This window comes from Vipera berus, assembly GCF_964194415.1.
Source record: "Vipera berus genome assembly, chromosome: 2".
NCBI classification, from domain to species: domain Eukaryota; kingdom Metazoa; phylum Chordata; class Lepidosauria; order Squamata; family Viperidae; genus Vipera; species Vipera berus.
In genome coordinates this window covers 15314447-15337139 of record NC_138203.1, presented here as the reverse complement: position 1 = coordinate 15337139, position 22693 = coordinate 15314447, and the positions used below count along the sequence as shown (strand labels likewise).

General features: G+C 39.6%; 1 protein-coding gene across 2 annotated transcripts in view; it reads right to left on the bottom strand.

The window, feature by feature from the left end:
* WDR7 (WD repeat domain 7) overlaps positions 1 to 22693 on the bottom strand; it is a 242885-nt gene that overhangs the window by 92323 nt on the left and 127869 nt on the right. For both annotated transcript variants that reach the window (XM_081317822.1, XM_081317821.1), the window contains one exon: positions 11525 to 11746. In XM_081317822.1, the coding sequence (XP_081173948.1) occupies positions 11525 to 11746 (222 nt within the window). The remainder of the gene's footprint in view (positions 1 to 11524; positions 11747 to 22693) is intronic.

Below are 22693 nucleotides of genomic sequence, written 5' to 3'. Positions count from 1 at the left end.
ACCTGATCAAAATTCAACCGCTTGTCAACAGACTCATATATATGACGGTTGCAGTCTCCTGGGGTCACGTGATCACCTTTCCCAACCTTCTGACAAACAAAGTCAATGGGGAAGCCAGATTGACATAACAACCATGTTACTAACTTAACCACTGCAGTGATTCACTAGACAACTGTGGCAAGAAAGGTTGTAAAATGGGGCAAGATTCACTTAACAAATGTTTCACTTAGCCACAGAAATGTTGGGCTCAGTTGTAGTAATAAGTTGAGGACTACCCGTATAAATGAGCAGCTCAGGTTTAGAACATCAGGAATAAGGGAAAGCCAGCCAGCCAGCCTCCTCCTCCTCTAGAAATGGAGTTAAACCATTCCTGTTTAGCTAGATCACCTAAGTTAATTAATGTCAGCTTCAGGACTTCATGTATTTTAAAGATAATATTGAACATCTTAATATAATATCTTCATTTTTACTAGTAGCCTTGACTCCACCCGTGATGGAATGGCAAGCATATCAATTAAAAATAACAGACTGGTAAAATATTGAGTTTTGACCATGTTAAGGTCAAATCAATTACTGTAGAATGGCAATTTGAACAGGATATGCCAGAACACAAAGTGTGCAACATCCCATTGTTTAAATTTGAAACATTTGGCACATTTCATCAGAAGACTCAGGTGCCCAACACAACAGCATCGTTATCCTCAAAGTAGTATTTTCATTAAATACAGCATATCACGGTACATTGATTGTTCTCAATAGACCCATCAACTACATTTCTAGAATTTCTCTCCGTATTCCCTGAAAGACATGTAATCACAATTGTCTAAATCCTAATCACTCCATCATTCTAAAGATTCAATAATGCAAAAAGCAGCCCAGGAATCACTATGCTGTTAAGTGATTGCATTGACTGACACCAAAATAAGATAATTTCCCCGGTATTTGCTTAATGACTGGTAGAGGTAAGGAATGGTTGTCTAGACACTGATTGTTAGCTGAACATCTTGCTTTCAAGAAACCTGAAATAAATCAACATTTACCGATTCTCATTCTTGCTTCTGGGTACTTGGATTTTTATATTTCTTTTTACATTTGATTTGACTATATAATGTAACTTTATAATGTAACTGTAAAGCCACAGCTAATATAATTAGTCGTCAACTTACAACAGTTCATATAGTGACTGTTCAAAGTTACAGTGGCATTGAAAAAAGAGACTTTCTACTGAGACAACTGCTGTAGCATCCCCATGGTCACATGAGCAAAATTTGGATGCTTGGCAACTGGCATGTATTTATGACTGTTGCAGTGTCCAGTGGTCATCTTTTGCGATCTGACAAGCAAAGTCAATGGGGAAGCTAGATTCAATTAACAACTATGTTAACAACTGCACTGATTCACTTAACAACTGTGGTAAGAAAAGTCATAAAATGAGGCAAAACTACTTACCGTATTTTCCGGCGTATAAGACGACTGGGCATATAAGACGACCCCCCAACTTTTGAGATGATTTTCAAGATTTTTCGTCTTATACGCCGGAAAATCAGCGAGCCCGGGAAGGCACGCCCTCCCCTCTCACTGTGGAGGAAGCAGGGCAGGCTGGCATCTGGCGGGAGCCGGCAGGGCAGTCCTGCGCACGCACGCGCTCCCCGGCTCCTAAGGAGTCCTCGGGGAGCCATGGCAGGCGCCTCACCCTCTTCCCTCTTGACGCAGCATCGGCGGAGCCGTCCGGCGTAGGGCGGGAGCCGGCAGGGCAGTCCTGCGCATGCGCGCACTCCCCGGAGCAGCCTGCCCTGCTTCCTCCACAGTGAGAGGGGAGGGCGTGCCTTCCCAGGCTCGCTGACTTGCAGCCAAGCCGGAGCCGAAAGGGGCTTTTCCTTCCACCCACCCTTTGGAATAGATGCAAGAGCTCCCGGGGTCTGGCGTTTGCAAGGGGGAGGGGAAGGGGCTGAGAGGCTCTTGGGGGTGGGAAGGGAGAGTCATGTTGGAGGGGGGACTGGACTAAGGAGGCTTGAAGTTGCTTTGCAAGAACGGGGGCGCTTGATTGATTTATGTACTATTTTCCGGCATATAAGATGACTGGGCGTATAAGACGACCCCCCAACTTTTGAGATGATTTTCATGGGTTAAAAGTCATCTTATACTCTGGAAAATACGGTAACTATCTTGCTTAGCAACATAAATTTTGGGGTCAAGTTGAGGATTACCTATACATACTTTAGATCTCAGCACCTATTAAATGAATGGCTTGTTAATTATGAGCAAGGTACATAGGAAATGTACTTGGCAATTAGCATAGTCTGGCAGATGAGGAATTTTAAAATACCGTTTCTGCCAATTTTTGCAACATAATTGGAATTACAAAAAAGAACAACAACTGGAACAATCCTTTATTTTAAACCATTGTCCAAAGACAGATCAAAAGGTGAAATAATGTATCCACAAACACTGTTTGAAATCCGTAGGCACAGTTAGATTAAAAATGGGAATAACATCAATGAGAACCTCTTATCCTGAGCATTTAATGAAATAATGTCTGTGTACTTTTTTTATCACAATTGATCTCAACAGATGAAAAATAAATCAAAAGGGGAAATTAAGGCTAGTAATAAAATGCTGCAATGTAATTTTGCTGACCTGGACTGAGTGAGGAGCTATTTCATCAATGGAAGGGCTCAGAAACATGTAAGAAGGGAGCAATCGACCATTGTATGTCATATTTTGTAGTCTAAGCTACACCTGGCTTCTTTGGACATTATGCTGGTGACCTTTAGTTTTAACCAAGCATACAAAGGTGTACAAAGCAACAGCATTATTTTCTGCTGACACTTTTTCATGGGAAAGCCAAAATGGATACATTTTAATGCTGTACCCTAAAAGACAGTCAAATGAGCCCAAATTCTAATAAAATTGGCTTCAAAGATAGAAAAGGATTAAATCAGCCAATCTTTTCTCTCTAACTCCAGCCTAGTTAAACTGACCGAACAATGCCATTTTTCTTCCTCTCAAAATCTGCAGTGGGTGAATCAAATGTGAAAGCACGATCAATTCTGTTCCAAGACAGTAAATGAGCTTTAGCTCAGACTTGTTTCAATTTATAGAGAGAATTTAGCTCCACCAGCTTTTAAGTGGATTCTTAGTTCTACTATGATGCTATATTACAGTGCTATGGAAACAGTAAATAATTTTTGGGTCCAAATTTGTTTATTATCTAGAGAATCAATGTGCTGTGTTTCTCAAACAGGCACCTGATTCATTTATAGTATTAAAAAGCTCTTGACCTCTAAATTTAAAGTATCATTTAACATGATCATTGAAAAAATCAAAAGAGGAATGCAGCCTAAAAATATTTTACCATAGGATGAATAATTTATTAAATTATTTTATTATTTTATTGAGTCAAATTAAGATAAAACTTGTGCATGCATGTTATGGGCAAAAAGGAATGAACACAATCCAATTCAATAATTCTGTTATTAAGGTCAACAGAAGGAAAAAGTATAGTTCATATTTATACTCTTAAGTATTGCATCATGGCTAACTTCCCTGATACTAAACCAGAAACCCATACCTAATGCTGATTGCTGTTGTTATGCGGTCACAACAATGTGAAGTCACAAGCTGCCAGTTCTTTAGCTGGTGTAGGCCACATATGCAATGAGTTCTTCCCAAGAACCTAAGATGTCACAATATATTGACAAAATACATATGAGGATCCAAGCAGTTGTGGCTTTTATCAATTGACTGATGGAAATGTTGTCAATGTGTGCAGATTTTCTAAGTGCTACCCAAAATATTTTCGGTATGGCATCCAGTGTGCCATGGGACCACTGTGGCTGGTTTAGGTCATAAATATTCAAATTCTATCTTCATATCTTGATACTACTATTTTATTATTATAAATTACTTCATCTTTAGACAATGTTTAAAGGAGTTTAAAGTTTTAAAGGAGTTTAAAGTTTTAAATGTTTAAAAAGTTTAAAGGAGCATTCCTAAAACTCCTGCTCTGTGGTACACTTACCTTACCTTTCTATAAGTTCATAACCATCATACCTATTGGTCAGCTGGTTGGGCACATTAGAGCTGAGTCTAACATAGCTGATGAAATGATTGGAATCACACATGCTGATTAATACAGTTTGTTTAATCAAAACCTGATTTGCTTAGCCATGGTTTATTTAATCATGGTTTATTTCATTAATGGTCTTCACCCGTAAGATATAAGTAATGGTTTAAAACAGGAATGGGTAACAGTTTACACTAAACAAACCAGTATTAGCACAATTAAGTTGAATAAAGCAAATAATGCTTATGTTTGGTGTACTTGAGATTCTGTAAAGACTGAAATCCTGTTGGTTGGCATAGTACTGGGCATATTCTACCCCACAACAAAATATATTTTACCCATTTCAAAGATGAGAACTGAATTAAATGAAATAGGATGTGACAATAGAGGGATTTTTAACTGAAAATGCTACTCTGTCCTGAAGAAGCAATCTTTCCCAGAACTTATATCTTTTATAGTCAATCTCTCAAAAGTCAACAGTAGGATTATCTCTTGGAATTCCTATTGAATTTACTGTTCAGGAAGCTCAGTATGACACCAACAGCAGACTGTCTACTCATCTAGGCTATAGTTTCATTATCCCAGAACTGTAGAAAAGCAGTCTGATTGTGTGAACATGCAGAAAAATCCTCAGAAGAACTTAATAAAAAAAGTCTACCTTTTTTTTTGCAAGTAGCTGCCAAAAAAGAAAAAAAGAAAGAAAGAAAAAGAAAATGCAGTCTTAGGGTGCATCAATAAAAGTAAACAGTAATGTCAAATTAAGGGAAGTCATTGTTTGGTCTATTCTGTATTGGTCAAATCACACCAAGAAGGCTGAGACTAATTCTGAACATCACATTATAGGAAAAGCACAGACCAACTGGAATTATGTCCTGTGGCACACAACCAAAATGACAAGGATCCCGGTAGGAAAAAAAAAGTATAAGGAACAATTGGATATGTTTAATCTGGAGACATTTGTAGAAAGATATGTAAGCTTTCTTTGAGTATCTTGATGGCCTGTGATGTGGAAGATGAAGCAGACGTATTCAATATTGTTCCAGAAGGCCAAACAATAAATAATGGATTTAAATTGCAAGGTGGTAGATTACATCATTCAACAATGGAACCAACTACTTTGGGAGGTGGCAGACTCTCTTTCATGGTTTAAACTGAAGCTGGAAGGCCATCTGTCATGGAAGCTGTTGCAATGGAGGAGTTCTTAGGAGAAATATTGCAATTTGTACTCAATTTATACTCAAGAATAAGTCTCCCTTCCTTTATTTGGGTTTTTTTGGTGTGTGTGTGTGGATTTCTTCAATTACCAAAGCAGCTCTAGGTGACTTGCTAGAAAATAAGAATATATATTTTTTAAAAACTTACTTTTTCTTGCCTTATTATTTTTACAAGTAACTTAGGCACCAAGTATATCTAAGCTATACCTCTTACCGCTTCCTGTTTTCCCCACAACAATTTAATTTATTTAATTTAATTTAATTTATTGAGATTTGTATACCGCCCTTCTCCCAAACAACAACCCTGTGAGGTGGGTTGGGCTGAGAGACAGTGACTGGCTCAAAGTGACTCAGCCAACTTTTCATGCCTAAAATGGGGCTAGAATTCACAGTCTCCGGATTTTTAGCCTGATGCCTTAACCACTAGAAATGGAGATATTGGAGAATATAGGGGACCATTAATGAAATTTTAAAAACCCAAACAAACAGACACCAAATGGGCTTATGAACCACTCAATGGCCTACCCAAGTTCCTATGCTGTGTGGAACTTTGTGCTTATTGCATATCAGTCAAGATAGAAATAATCAGCAAAGCAGACTCCCAACCTCCCACGTGCTGGGGCCAGAAGGATGTGTCTGGGAGGTATGAGTTATGGATGCAGGGAATATGTGCCAAGAGTATATAATCCCAGCAAATTCACCCTAAGGTGTGAAGAACTGCCCAGCTAAAGTAAATAGGCATGTACTATACAGCAGGGGTCCCCAACCCCCGGTCCATGGACCAGCACCGGTCCATGGCATGCCAGCAACCGGGCCACGCAAACAAGCAAAGCCCCATCTGCAGGATGCAGGCAGCACACTAACCCATGCCCTCTCTGGTCCATGGAAAAATCTTTCTCCACAGAACCGGTCCCTGGTGCCCCAAAGGTTGGAGGCCTCTGCTATACAGTATATCACACTGCAGCAGTACAGGAAGATGATGTACAACATTCAAGATACCCTAGAAAATATTCTTATTTACAAGAACCTCCAATATTAGAAGATGACGTTTAAGCATCACTCCAATCATTATCAAGTAAGATTCTTTTAAGAATTGATGTAATGTACACTGAAAAAGCCAGCAAGATATGAAACATTGAAACAGCAAAGGCTCTAACCAAACTATGCTAGCAACTGTGGAAAATGACACTGTGACCAACAGTTTGGAAGAGATCAGCCTACTTATCAACACAAAAGAAAAGAGACTTATCAGAGTATGTAAACCATTGCATAATATCCTAATTTTATGTGCTGGCAAAATAATTCTTAGGATCGTCAATGCTGATCAGAACTCTACATGACAAGGGAGAGGCCAAATGTTCAAGCTGATTTTAGAAATGACTGAGGAGCAAGACACATTATTGCTGATACACAATGGACAATTGAGAAAGCCAAAGGATACCAAAAAGAAGTTAATATGTGCTTGATCAATTATAGAAGGGACTTCAGATGTGCTGATCCATGTCAGGCTGTGGAATCTCATTAGGAAAATGGGAAGCACAAAACATCTCATTGCCCTTATGTGAAATCTATATATCAGATAGGAAGCTAATGTTTGGATAAGTGAAAATGACCAGCACAAGTTTTGCAAGTGACAAGGGATTGTATAGTCTCTCCATACTTATTCAACCCGTGTAATGAATATATATAGTGGTCCTCGATACTTGTTGTTAACTTGTTCTGGGAGGTGTGATGAGTACTAAAAACGAGTGCCGAGCAAACCATATGATTTACCATGTGACCGTTTATTTTGGCCAGAAGGAATAGTGAGTCACAAGGCAGCCAATGCTAGCAAGTACTACCTTGCACATCGAATACCAGGAGAAAGATGCATACTGGGACAAGATTTTTGCTTCTAAGAGCATTGGTACAGAATTTGACCAGTGAAGTACTGACTGCACTGAGGAAGGCTAGATTGGGAGAACATGAATTTGGTTTTAAAACGGGAGGAAAAAGCACCAATAATCTTCTATATGCTGATGATACTACCCTGAATAGGGAATACCCACAGAATATCCACAGGTCTGGGTGGGTCAAACACCTTTAGTCTTGGTAGAACTGAGTCAGAGACAGCTTCTCCCAATCCAAATGGGGAGCACTGATCATGTGGGCTACATTTTTTCCTTGTAACTCTGTGGATGCTTTCCACATTAGACCTTATACTACTGGTCTAATTCTGTGGTTCTAAATTCACAGAGAAGTTTCTATATCCTGTAAAGGGGATTTGTAGCCTAGTCTACTTCCTGATGTGACATGGAAGAATATTTCAACTACCCAACAGTGTCTGTTAAATAATGATGATGTAGCACCTGAACAGCTGCAGAGTCCTCTACTTCATTTGGTCATTAATTTAGTTCTGGTGGATTGCCACTGCTGGGCATTTGCAAAAACAAAAACAAAAGCGTTGTGAGCAAGCAAGCACATAGAAATTATTTTAAAAAAACGCACCAGTTGTTTCTATCATATATCAAGTCACCAACTGAGTTACCAGTAATTCGTTAATGAAGCCCACTGGCTTCAGGGGCTGAATGAAAAAATAAATATATATTTTTCTAGACAAAGAAAGCAGCAGCTATACATAAGATTTCATTTCCTTAAATTGTATACACTTGCAATGAGATAGGAGGGGAAGAGCTGTTCCATTGTTTAATTACTAACCATTTCAGTTGAAGTGATTAAGATATCCTCAATTAATACAACATACACTTCTATTTGTTTGCAAACAACTCTGAGAACTGACTTCAAAAAAGTGAACAAATCTGTGTTTAATAGTTAAATATTTTGTTTGGTCACTGAACAATATATTACTGGTTCATAAAAATCTGGACTTCCAGAATCCAGAACAATCCAGATATACAGCGCATATCAGAGGTTCATGAGGAAAAAAAATCCCCCATATATATCCATCTTGTCAAGCAAACAGGATGTCAATTGTTATAGGACATGAACTATCAAATATGACAAATGTGGAATAAAAATGGTACAAAAATGACTATTTACCTTGTTTAATTAAGTCTAAATTTCTGATCAGGGTTTTAATCATCTGTAAGTGTTAAATTTATTTCCAAACATCTATTTGCTGCCCAATTCTTAGCAACCCTTAGCAATAAGATTGAGCAGTCAAATATGCAAGAAACCTGTCCATGGGAATGAGCATAATCTAATATGAATATTATCTAGAATTCACCAATATTCTGCCATATAAGGCAGCAGTACCCAAGGGAAAAGGATAAAAAACTTGATTACAGAAGGGCAACATTTTGTCTCTCAAACAACTACAATTAATGGTAAAAATATGATAGTAATAATGAAAAGTGCTAAATTCAACAAATTTAGTGGTGTAACTCTGATTATAGATTTGCCCTTATGAACAGAATTTTGAAAAGCAAAAGTGTACGTTGGATCAAAATGACGGAATTAAGTCTCTCACCTTTTTCATTTAATATAGTGTTATAAAGAAGCACAGCCATTGTGATTCAATAATTATTTTTAAATGACCAAAAATCTCAGATGATCACCAAGTCTTGTAAATTTTTGAAATTCCTGCCTCAAATCTATTTCAGAGAATTATAAGAGTCCAATTGTGTGAGATCTGGCAATATAGTGAGCCTTCAATTGCACTTTTATTGAATGTGAGACCTGTTGGTATAAACTGGAGATGGGGTGGACATGTTTGTCTATTGTTGTTATGGTCCAAATGAAGGCCATGATTGGGAACTGATGTTATTGAATATTCTCTGGAAAATGATTCCAAGAAAATAGTGCTTCAATGGTTTTAAGTCACAGATGTTTATGAGGATTACTTTGAGATTTATTATTCAGGCATGAAAACCTGTATGTTTTAATTTTAAAAAGTGTTTCTTAGTTTTTTCTCTCATGTCTTCTTCATGGTTCCAAACATCACTTTGGATAATATATAGATATCAAACTTTAATGCAACATGTCCAGAATCTTAGTAATTACTTTCCCCCAAACAATAAACAAGTCATTAGGAAGAGAGTAATGAAGTTCTAAAGGGACGCGGTGGCTCAGTGGATTAGGACGCTGAGCTTGTCGATCAGAAGGTCGGCAGTTTGGCGGGTCGAATCCCCAGTGCCGCGTAACAGAGTGAGCGCCTGTTACTCGTCCCAGCTTCTGCCAACCTAGCAGTTCAAAAGCACGTAAAAATGCAAGTAGAAAAATAGGGACCACTACGGTGGGAAGGTAACAGCGTTTCCGTGCGCCTTTGGTGCCTAGTCATGCCAGCCACATGACCATGGAGACGTCCTCGGACAAGCGCTGGCTCTTCGGCTTTGAAACGGAGATGAGCACCGGCCCCTAGAGTCGGAAACGACTAGCACGCATGTGCGGGGGAACCTTTACCTTTACCTTTAATGAAGTTCTCTGCCCTTACAAAAAGGTATTTGTTCCCTTTTGTTTGAACATACTTTTTGCAGTATACCCTCATGATGATACTTCAAAAACTGTTCTTAAAATATAACATGTTTTTGCTAATCAACTTTAATATATGCAATGGGCAAGTTTGAAATTTGTTCTGTATATTTTTCTCTCTTCAACCTAAAATTTCTTTTCCAGCCATAAAACCTGAAAAGTTCCTTAAACATCAATGTAGGAGTAATATTTATCTTAAAGTAGCAAAGATAATCTGTGACATTTAACAGTCCGATTAAGCTGTACCGATCTCATAAATCTGAATCTGAATATTTTATTCATACTGAATATTTTAAAAGGTAAAAGAATCTCATGTCAATTTTTGATGACTACAATTTCTGGTTACTTCAGAAGTAGTTTGCCACTATTTCTTCTGGGATGTTTTTTTTTAAATTTGTCAGTTTGGTCTACAATGCTGACATTCTTGATGGCCTGCAAATCAAGTATCAAGCAGGTCCAAACTTGCTCAGTTTCTCCAAGAATAGCCAAGCTGACTAGATACTGTCACCTCCCATAGGACAATGCAAATATTTCAGAACAGAGTTAACCATAACTGTAAGAGAAATGTCTATGGAGATTCTCAGTCATGGTTGTCCCAAAGGTGCTTTTTCAAAATGCAACTGACTTTGTTTTTCCTTGAAGACATTTCGCTTCTCATCCAAGAAGCTTCTTCAGTTCATTTGGGACATAATTATAAGCGTATTTTTTTTTAACTGTTATAGTTTCTTGTACCACTGAATCTCAGGAAATGGTGGCTTGCTTAAATTATGATTGCTGAGGATAAAGCCAGAATCCTGACTCAGTTTCACCTACAATAGTTTAAAGAAAGTAGGATCCATTAGCATGAAAGCACTGGAGATTTTATTACTTGGAAATCTAACTTTTATTTTCCATTTCCTCCTCCACAGCATGAATTAAAGAGTGAAGATGGAAGACTCTTGTTTGTTTTCCTACTGGGGATACACACAATATATACCAGCATTGGGACCACTTTGGTTATATGTATATGAGCACACACACACACTCACTCACACACACACACTGGGACTACTTTATATACCACCGGGATGTGACCAATTAATCTGGGAGAGGCTTGAACAGATCCCATGAACAATATCCTAGCTCTCTGTCCAGAACAGTGCAGTGGTAGCTAAGATACTGTGCAGAACCCTGAAATTTCCAAGCCTCTGACAGATGACCCAAATTGAGGAAGACATAGACCACCCACTGGGGTGAAAAGAGAAATAGTATAATGTAGTTGTAGTGTAGTGTAGTGTACTGCACTATTGTATTATATTGTTGTCAGAACTGCAATCTCACTGTCAGTCTGCCATGAACCCTGGGGGGAGGCTGCAAGGATGGGAGGAGGCTTGGGAGAAAGTTTCCAAGGTCGTTTCCCTGGGAGCAGAATGCCCATCCGTAGAGTGACTGTTTCCAAAATATCTCTTTTTAAAACTGAGAGACAATGAGAGACCAACAATGACAAGGGACTAAGGGAGGAGAGAGAGAGTTAACTGGGGAAAAATTACGTGCAAACGTTTAGCCCTGGCTTTGCATTACTGTATTTCACTCGACTTTTAGTAAACTATCCCTTTCTCAACCAATGGAGGCAAGGATCGTTTTTAGTTAGAAGCCCAAGTTGAGGCAGCTCTGACATTTGCTTTCCTCTCTAGCTGAACTGGGCCATATTATGCACATTATAAATATATGGGATTAATGGAACTTTCAATACAACAGCTGTGTTAAAGTGGAGGAAAAGAAGAAAATAACTTACAGGTATGCCTCGCCAAAGAATAGTTGGATCCGCCACTTGTTGAGCCGAAACCTTCTGGAATTTGACTAGAACTGCGTGGTCTAGTTAGCAACTTTGGAGGTTCTATTTCTGCTCCAAACTCTGCTCCAATTACTCCTAGTAGAACAATGGCGGTAGCTTGTTTTCGTCTCTCTTCATATGACATAGATATTTTTTTAATTTGTGGAAGTCCAGACAGAGTACCTGTAATACAAATGCATAAGGACAATGATGATTAAACAGCTATCTGCTTCATTAGAAATTATAAGTAGTCCTCGCCTTATAACCACAATTGAGCCCGACATTTTGATTGCTAAGCAGGATGGTTCAGTGAGTTTTGTTCCCTTTTATGATGTTTCTTGCCACAGTTGTTAAGCGAATCCCTGCAGTTTGTAAGCTAAGTTAGTAACACGGTTGTTAAGTGAATCTGGCTTCCCCATTGATTTTGCTTGTCAGAAGGCCACAGAAGGTGATCACATGACCGTGGGACACTGCAACCGTCATAAATACATGCCAGTTGCCAAGTGTCCAAATTCTGATCATGTGACTGTGGGGACACAGTTGTAAGTGTGAAAAACAGTCATAAGTCTTTTTTTCAGCGCCATTGTAACTTATTAAATGAATGGTTATAAGTTGAGGACTACCTGAAATGCAATGGTGGGGTTCAACTGGTTCGTACCACTTCGGCACAACCAGTAGCTAATTTTTTGTTGCCCAGGCCCAGAATGGACTTCCGGAAGTGGCATCCACACAGAGAGCTGATTGTTCACATATTTGAATCCCACCACTGCTGAAATGGTTTTGATAGCAGTAATTCTGAAAATTATATAGGATCTCCCGCTTGAGCGGAGGGTTGGACTAGAAGACTAGAAGCCTCCAAGGTTCCTTCCAACTCTGTCATTCTGTTATACTAAGAGATTATTTTGCCTTTACACTACTGAGCTGTCGTGGTGCATTGATCAGAATGCACTATTGCAGGCTAATTCTGCCGACTGCCAGAAGTTCGATTCTCACTGGCTCAAGGTTGACTCAGCCTTCCATCCTTCCAAAGTCGGGAAAATGAAGACCCTGATTGTTGGGGGCAATACGTGACTCTGTAAATCACTTAGAGAGGGCTGTAAAGCACTGTGAAGCCTATATAAGGAATATAAGTCTAAGTGCTATTGCTATTTTATTTATTAAACAAATTTATTTAGCCACCCAATCCACTCTGTGTTGTGACTACGAGGCTCGCAACATTTACAAAATTTAAAAGATCGACCATATAATGAAACCATCAAAAAACCCTACCCCATCTCCCGTGGCAGCGACAATGTAATCAAAACAGCCACTTGTTTGGCTCCATTTCCATTCATTGTCCCACTGACATTTTTTTAAGGCTTTCAGAAAAGCAATAGGATGGGAGCCAACCTCAGCAATTGGGAGGGGAAATTATGTTCCATAAAAATGTTACATTTCATAGTCAAAGGCAGAGTAAAGCCACAGGATCATACAATCACAGCAATTCTGTGTTGCCTTAAAATATACATAGCTATTATATGTGGATGATATTACAACTTAAGCATAAATTACTTTCCAGTTGCCCAAAGTAATTACCAAGGCAGGTGTAGAGGGAAGGAGAGGGGAAGGGAGAAGAGAGGAAAGGATTGCTTCAGAAATTAAGCCAGCAAAGGAATATAAAATTTAGACAATGGACAGTCTCTTGCTGGCTAAGAACCATACTCAATATCTTGGAAAAACGAAGGCTGCATTGGATAGCTAATGACCCCACAAATGATTCTGTACCCCTTTTGCTTTTGCTTAAAAAATAAAATAAACGGTGCTAAGTCTAATTTCCAATATTTGTGATTTCTCTCTACCTGAAATTGGAAAGAAATTGTCCTTTTAATTTTCAGAATTTATGGTCAGAGGGGGATGTATAAGAGGGGTTCGAAAGCTGCACCTGCCCCAGGTCTAAAATAGTGCATGCTTCTTGTAGCAGAGTAACTGTGTCAGTTCTTTGCTTCAGTGGACGTGCGCTGGCCGTGGTATATTGAGTTTGCTACAAAGACCCTGGTTTCAAAATTAACTTGGAAACTGTACTGAAGAGAAATTTATATTTTCATCCATTTGCCAAGAGTACACTTTCAGTATATTTTCAACAGCTTTATATGAAGGAAAAAAAACACACCAAAACCCTCACTTCTTCCTACTGTATTGTGATGGTAAATGTGAGGGAAGTCAAAAAAAAAAAAAGGCACTGGCTTCCCTGAAAGAATTGCCAGCAGCGGAAGATTAAAAAATTGTGAATTAACAGGAAAATCATCTGCTGTGTTATTATCAAGCTATGGCAATCCCTCCCTCCCTTTCTGTTTCCTTTGAAAAGACTAGCATTAAAATGTTGGTTTCGGGGGGGGAAAACCCCCCCCCCCCAAAACCCCGGTTCCTAGTTCTAGCTCTGGTAGTGTGTGATCGCATTATACTCTAAGACAGCGTTTCCCAACCTTAGGAACTTGAAGATGCGTGGACTTCAACTCCCAGAATTCCCCAGCCAGCATAGCTGGCTGGGGAATTCTGGGAGTTGAAGTCCACGCATCTTCAAGTTCCTAAGGTTGGGAAACGCTGCTCTAAGAAACGGAAGGGAGGGTGATCTTTAAGGAGGAAAGCGCGAAGAAAAATCAATAGTTACCTTTTACCAGAGGGGAATGAAGACGACGGGAATCTACACTAAGTGTTACATAACCATTTTAATCGCCAACCATTTGTATATATGATTTCAGCAGCAGAATGTAAGCCATACTGCAAAAGGGAGAAGGGGGAGGGGGCTTTGCCTACATTAATTTTCCTCTCTGGGAAAAAAAAAGTCCGTTTCCCCTCTCCTCTCCCTCAAGCCCCCCCACCCCACCCCAAGAAGCACGCTCCATAACAATAGTTCAAAGGAAAGCTCCATTCTGCAGTTGCCCTGATTGTTCTGTCAGCTGACCTCTGCAGAAGGGAATTGCTAACTGCTGCCAAGCTCCTTAGCTGACAAATGAATGATCACAGCTCCATCTATTTTCACTATGGCTGCCTCCTAGCCCAGGTGCTCAGACAAGAGAGCCCCGGTGTGACACCTCAGATCAAGATGAATTGGCGCAAACTCCTGATCCAAGATTGTTTTATACCATTTAATTTAGTTTCTTCCCCTGCTCGGATGAGCACAGCTCTGGTTATGGATTTCTATTCTAATGTACTGAAGCAGGCACTGAAAGAAGCCAATGAAGCAGATGCTGGAGCTGGAGACTGCAGGGATACTGATCAATAGAGGAGGCTTTGACCCCAGCAGCTCAGCCTCTGCAATGGTCACTGTGGAAAGAAAAGAAAAAAAAAAGAAAAAAAAGGTTGGGGGGGGGGAGAGCCCCATACTTGGGCTGCTTCCAGGAGGAAATTAAACAACGGGGGACTCTTGGCAAACTCCCACCCCCTTCAAAAACAGAAAGCAAAACTCTTGCTGATCTTCCTTTTGTTTGACTCAAGCCACCTCCAGTTAACCCTTAGGAGACAATATTGCCCAGATATTCCATTGTGTCCAGATATCAGATGCCAAAATCAGCTTGCCAATCCTATTTTCAACACCCTAAGAAAGAAGGCACTATTTTTTTTATTTTTTTAAAATCAACTATGGATCTTTTTCCAACATACAAACCTTACAATCTTTTTCTTTTTTTTTAAATCAGATTTACATTGCCACCCATCCCGCCAAATGGGACTCCGGGTGGTGTTCAAACGTATTAACAATTAAAAACTGTAAAACAGACGGATGCAAAGACGGTGATGTGCTTACAAAAAATGATCACGTTGCTGTCGAAGGCTTGCAGTTTGTTTTAATGATTTATTTACTTTTCAGATTAGCACTAATCAAGCCCAATACATGAACCACCCTTTCTACAAAGCACTTTGTAGTTTATTTATTTAGATTTATATCATGTCCTTCCACCCTCAAATTTTCAGGACCGTTTCAAAATTTAAAATAATATTTACGCATTAAATTATTACTAAAATATAAACATCCCAATGATTCTGGAAACATTTAAAGTCAGCTAGTGAGCTACTCATGTTTTGGGCAATGCCAGGGTCTTTAGAATTTTCCAAAAGTCCAAGAGGAGTGGGGCTTTCTCACAGAAATTGGAAATTATTTTTTTTAAAAATCTGTTATTGATGGATATATAAATTTGTACAGCCAGGGCCATCAAAATGCCTTCCCCAGCAGCTCTCTGACTGCCATGTGGTTGTTACTGGGACAGAAATCCAGGTTTAAAGCTATGTAGGACTCTGTAAGAAGCAGCACCAGCACTTTAAAGTGGACCGGGTGTATCCTGAGCACCAACAGAGTAAAAGAGCGGTGGTAATGTTGCACCTCTTCCAACCCACAAACTATATTGTTTTTATTTTTAAAATAAAAGGGATTTTTTTTAAAAAAAAACAGCACACAGAAAACAATTTCTTCTTCCAAATAACGAAAGTAGAGAGAGAGAGAGAAAAAGAAACCGTTAAGAAAACAGAATATAGATATAAATGACAAAAGAAATGTAAAACTGGTTAAGTTATCTTCATAAATGACTTAGATGAAGGAATAGAAGGGGAACTCATCAAATTTGCAGATGACGCTAAACTGGCAGGAACAGCCAACTCCCAAGAAGACAAAAGGATCTTGACAAACTTGAACAATGGGCCCTACTCAACAAAATGAGTTTCAGTGTGGAGAAAAGCAAAGTTTTACACTTAGGCAGGAAAAATCAATGTACAAGTACAGATTAGGTGAGACCTGGCTCAAAAACAGTAACTGTGAGAGGGACCTTGGAATCCTAGTGGATGATCACTTGACTATGAGCCAGCAGTGTGCACAGCCGCCGCCGCCAAAAACGCTAATATAATCCTGAGCTGTATAAACAGAGGCATAGAATCAACATCACATGAAGTATTAGTACCTCTTTATAAAACCCTAGTAAGACCACATCTGGAATACAGCAACCAATTTTGGTCACCATACTACAAAAAAGATATTGAGACTTTGGAAACAATTCAGAGAAGAGCAACTAAGATGATCAAAGGCTAAAACATATGAAGAACAGCTGCGGAACTTGGCTTTGGCTAGTCCAGGGGTAGGCAACCTCGGCTCTTTTATGACTCATGGACTTCAACTCCCAGAATTCCTGAGCCAGCCATGCTGGCTCAGGAATTCTGGGAGTTGAAGTCCATGAGTCATAAAAGAGCCGAGGTTGCCTACCCCTGGGCTAGTCTAAAGATAAGAAAAAATAAGGAAAACATGATAGCAGTATTCCAGTATTTGAGAGGTTGCCACAAAGAAGAGGGGGTCAAATTATTCTCCAAAGCACCAAAGGGCAGGACAAGAAAGAATGGTTGGAAACTGATCAAAGAGAGAAGCAACCTGGAATTAAGGAGAAACTTCCTAACAGTGAGGACAATTAACCAGTGGAACAGCTTGCCTTCAGAAATCATGGGCACTCCCTCACTTGTTTATGTTTGTTTATGTTTATTGGACTTATATACCGCCCTTCTCCCGTAGGACTCAGGGCGGTTCACAAGGTATTTAAAATAACAATACAAATTACAAAAGTTAAGAACAATTAAAATAATTAAATTTAGTCCTTGAATAAAATAAAACCCCTGTTAAACTCCAATTAAAACCCAGTTAAAAATTAAGAAGAGACTAGACCAGGGGTAGGCAACCTCGGCTCTTTTATGACTCATGGACTTCAACTCCCAGAATTCCTGGGCCAGCACAGCTGGCTCAGGAATTCTGGGAGTTGAAGTCCATGAGTTATAAAAGAGCCGAGGTTACCTACCCCTGGACTAGACAGTCACTTGTCTGAGATGGTATAGGTTCTCCTGCCTGATCAGGGGGCTGGACTAGAAGACCTCCATGGTCTCTTCCAGTTCTATTCTATTCTAAAGTTTTTGAATGACAAATTACACCTTGCCCACGTGGAATCATAATGATCAATCTCTTTATTAGAATGACAGATGGACAGTTCAAAGACTGAGAACAAATACTTTCCTGAAATCTAGAATGTTAAGTCATTTCTGTCCTAACAGCCCATATGCCACTCTGGCCATACTGTTCTGCACTAGTTGTTTTCTCCACATGATCTTCAAGGGCAGCCCCATACAGCATGCATTACAGTAATCCAATCAAAAGGTTACCGAGGTCAAGCTCTCTTTAACTAAAAATGGTTTTAAAAAACCTTCTTGGAACTGCTCAAAGGACTGTGTGGTAAACAGGAGATAGAGGGTGTCGTATACCCCCCCTCTGTTGAGAGAGGGGTGTTCAATTTTAATGTAGATGTTCTCTTTGACCCCTCTTTCAAACTAGTGGTCCTCCGTCCAGAATGTGGACTTCTCTGTTCCAAGAAGATTCCATACTCATTTGCACTCCGATTCAGTTGACCTCACGGGCACAGATAAACACCCAAGTGGCCTCAATGACTCTCAGAGTGCTAATGACCAGATTACTGGATATATAAATCCTTCTATTCCTCTCCATCATTCAGTCAGAACTAAAGAAGCTTCTTGGATGAGAAGCGAAACATCTTCAAAGAAAAACAAGAAAGTCCAGTTGCCTCCTGAAAAAGCGCCTTTGGGACAACCATGACCTGGATGACTGAGAATCTCCATAGACCAGGGGTGTCAAACTTGCAACATCACGTGACATGTTGCGATGTATCGCGACTTTTTTCCCATTGCCGGCAATGAGGTGGACATGCATCTGGCCCAGAGGTTTGGTCACAATAATTACAAAAAAATGGTGTAGTTAGCATCTGAAACACAGAGAAAGCTCCAGAATTGTCATAGATACTGTAGTTGCCAAAAATCAGAATCTTGGGATTCTCCATTATAAACAGGAGATCGTCTCAACCAGCTCAGAGAAGATGTTGAACAATAGAATGGATAGCACACCCCTATTCAAGCAATCACATCCAGATTGTAATGTCTTGTTTTCTGATAAGGGAAATAAAATCCCAACTTAATGTTTGTAACATTAACCCTTCATGGCCCTTCAAGCTATCTTATAGTCAGTCTTTCACATTTGAAGAAGACACACTGTTGTGCAGTTTATTGGTGGACACAAAGGTGGCTCTTCAATCCCCAGCAGGAAGTGCAAAACCAAACACATGGGTACATTGGAAATCCATTGTTGTAATAATTGTGAATGCTATTCTCTGACACTGCTCATGGTTTTTCTATGAGTTTCTGGCCATGCCTGTCTTCAAAGCTAGTGTAGGTGTGATAGCAAAGAGCTCATCAGCAGCAGATTCTGTCAGCAGCCACAGCTTCTAGTTCCCTTGGTTGGATATCCCAGTGGCATAGGATTTCTTTCACAATGTTTGCGTGGACAACCTTGAGGTCTCTTGCCAGTCTCCAGACCATCACACAGCAGCTGGTGAGGTATGGATATTCTGATGACATATCCCACCCACCTCTCGGTTCTTGATAATCAGGGTCTCAATGCTGGTGGACTTTGTATGATCCAAAATCTCCAGGGTGGAGACACTGCTTGCTAACAAATGCCAAGGAGGGAATGGAGAGTGTACACGAGAAATCTCCCCAGCTTTTTGAGGAATCATTGGTACAAAGGACCAGGACTTATCTCTATAGGAGAGAAGGGATAACCACAGTCCTGTAGGCTTTCAGCTTGTGGAGATACAGACTTTGTGACTACCTAGTGATTAAGGCACTTGGTTAGAAACCAGAAGCCTGTAAATTCAAGTCCCGCCTCAGTATAGAAATCCAGCTGGGTGACTTTGAGCCAGTCACTGTCTCTCAGCTCAACCCACCTCATAGGGTTGTTGTGGGAAAATTAAAATAAAGAAGCAGCATTAAATATGTTCGCTGCCTTGACTTGTTTATAAAAAAAATAATAAAGGCGGGAGAGTAAGAGAGAGAGAGAGGAGGGGTGGGAGAGAGAGTGGGGGGAGAGAAACACAGACTTGGAAACAACCCTAAAGATAATGTATCTCCTCTATATAGGAAGGATATTATAACATCTTTTTGCATATTTCCCCCATTCTACTAACCCTGAAATAAGTTCAATCTTACGTTATTCTCTTTAAAGTGAGAAATATTTAGCCCTATAAAGATCAGCATGAAGAAATAACAGAATTAAGTCTAAACTTCAAAAATACTAATTAGTATCATGATATCTATAAACAGAATTTGGTTCACATTGTTAAGAAAGATTCATGTGTGAACATGCTATTAATGGCAATCCTTACCAAGAAATAAACCAATAGCCAAATGGAACATTTAAAAATGAAATAATGTCTATAAAAGTTGTCCTCACTATAAGTTTCATTTGTCTCATGAAAATTTGGTATTTCCTCACCGTGATGTGTCTCCATTTAATCATGCTAAAGGGTGACACAGAGATCCATTTTCTTGACAAGACGGTTGATCACCCCATCACAGTGAGAAAATTAATAACCTCAAATAGCTGTATGTGAAAAATAGAGGCTACGACAGGAAGTGGGAAGGTTCTTGCATTTAAGCTGTAGAGAAAGTACATTTTCTATGTGCAAAGTAAATGGAAGTGACAGATTTCTTCATATATATTTTTTGCCTTAAAAAAAAAACAATTGTATGTTTTGGTTCCATGTTTTCAAAACATGCCTACTACTGAAAGAAAAGGATAATTTCTTAGAAGAATGGGTTACAAAATTAGATGTGTATCCTTTGTTCATAAACTGTTTTAAAATAAAATGGAAAATAAACAAGTCTGGAAACAGTTTAAGCTGTTTAAAAGGCTATAAAATAATGAATATTTCATGTGAACAGTAGTAGGGAGGTGCGATCAAAAGGTAAGGATAGATTTAACAGCTTAAAGCATTTTGCTAAATAAATTTAAATATGTTAATTGGCTTTGCACAGTTGCAGTGTAGAAGTAATTTTATCCTAGCTCACAATAAAATGATTGAAAGGCATATTACGTTCTACAGGCTTAACTGGAACAAAATCAATGCAGAGGAACTGCTCCAGATATTTCACACCAGCTATTAGATATATAATGAGGTGCTATCATTTCATTAGATATTAAAAACACAAAGTTATACATGCCAGACCAGTTATTACAGAAATACATTTGGTGAGTCTAAGTGGGTAAGATTTTTGGTTTCAGATCACAACGCTTCCTAATTAAGTGACTAACTATTCAGCTTCAGCCCTGAAGGCTTCTCATAACAGCTTTTGTTGTGGCAATACCTCTGGAGGTGACAGGACACATCTCAGCCTTGTTATCTGGGAGGAGTTTGAGACAGTCACTCTTGAGAAAGTCAACAGGGGCTGTGAGGTCAGCCACCTGATTTTGGACCCATGCCCCTCCTGACTGCTTGAGCCTTCAGGAGGTGGCATGCCCAAGCAGTGATTAATACCTCTCTGAAAGAGGGGTGATTCCACCTGCCCTGAAATAGGCAGGGGTGCACCCCCCTCCCCCTTCTTAAGAGGCCATTCTTGCACGCAAGTATATTAGACAACTTTCATCCAGTCTCCAATCTTCCCTTTTGGGGGAAGGCTGTTGGAAGGTGGTTGGCACATAGCCTGAAAGGGCCCGGGATGAAGCATATTATCTGGACCCTTTTCGGCCCGGGTACAGTCTGAGACAGGGCTCTGGTTGCCCTCGTTGATGAGCTCTGAAGGGCGAGATGAAGGTGGGACTGCCATTTTGGTCCTACTAGACCTCTCAGTGTCGTTTGATATCATTGACCATGGTATCCTAGACTGGCTTCAAGGTTTGGGATTGGAAGGCATTGTGTTAAGATGGTTCTCTTTCTTCCTCCACAGCAGATTTTAGTTGGTGTTAGTGGGAAGGGAGAAGTCAAGCCCTAGGCACCTGGGCCCCCTTTTGCCTCTTCTTTTTAATATTTAAATGAAATTGTTGAGGGGGGTAGTTTGTCCGTGTGGAGTGCAGTATCATCAATATGCTGATGATACCCAATTATATGTCTTTATCCCTACCTAGACAGGTGATGCTGTGGCTAGGCCAGCTGTGTACTAGGAAGCTGTTAGGGTCTGGATGGGGAGGAATTAGCTTTGCCTCAACCCAGGCAAAACAGACTGGTTTTAGGTTTTTGTCCCCCTGGATCCAGATGTTATTTCATCTCTGACTCTGAATGGGGATTGGGTTTGTCCATAATTTGGGAGTGCTAGGCTCACGGCTCTTGTTCGAGGATCAGGTAACAGTCATGGCTAGGCCTGTCTCTGCACAGATTTGTCTGGTGCACCAACTGTGCCTTTTCCTGGACTGGGAGGCCTTGCTTATGGTCACTTATGTCACTTGGTACCTCTTATTTGGATTACTGCAATGAACTCTACATGGGGCTGCCCTTGAAGACCACCCAGAAACTAGATCTGGTCCAGGATGTGGCAGTATGTGCAATTATGGGTACCCCTATAACATCTCTGCTCTGTGAGCTGCATTGACTCTCAGTTTCCTTCCAGGTGCAATTAAAGTGCTGGTTGTTATTTTTAAAGTCCTATATAGCACAGGGTCAGGTTATCTGCGTGACCATCTCTCCCGAAGGACAGCTACAAAAGAATGGTAAGTATTATGGTTTCATTCTTCTTCTTCCCACCAAAAACAAAACACAGGCAAATGAAAAAAAAAACACATGCAAAAATGAAGCTTCCTATCCTGATTTCGTGTATGCGTTTTACTATGTTATAATGCCAAGACAGGATTTTAACGGTAAATAGATATAAAGTGAATTCAATTCACATTTGATAGATACTTTATTGCAGTCATAACCTTACCTTGGGTCTCTAAGCCTATAAAAAGAGTCTCCCATGTCATGCATTGAGCATATCAATGAAAGGGAAAAATGAAGTAGACTGCAAAATGAAGAAAGATAGCCAGACTTTGAAAGATTTCATCAATAAACATAGAAGGAAACACTGACATCGAAACAGACAAAGCATTCTTTCCTATAAAGGGTATTTTATAATGTTTTAAAATATTGCCTGCAATCCATTTCAATATCCTCTGTGCATATCCTCTGTATTTGTATCCAGCTATATCTCCACTTTCTAAGGACACTTTGGAACTAAACAGAAGATTATTCATTACCTGAAAAATATAGACTTAAATATTGACGTTTTTGGTGATATTACCAGATAAAATAT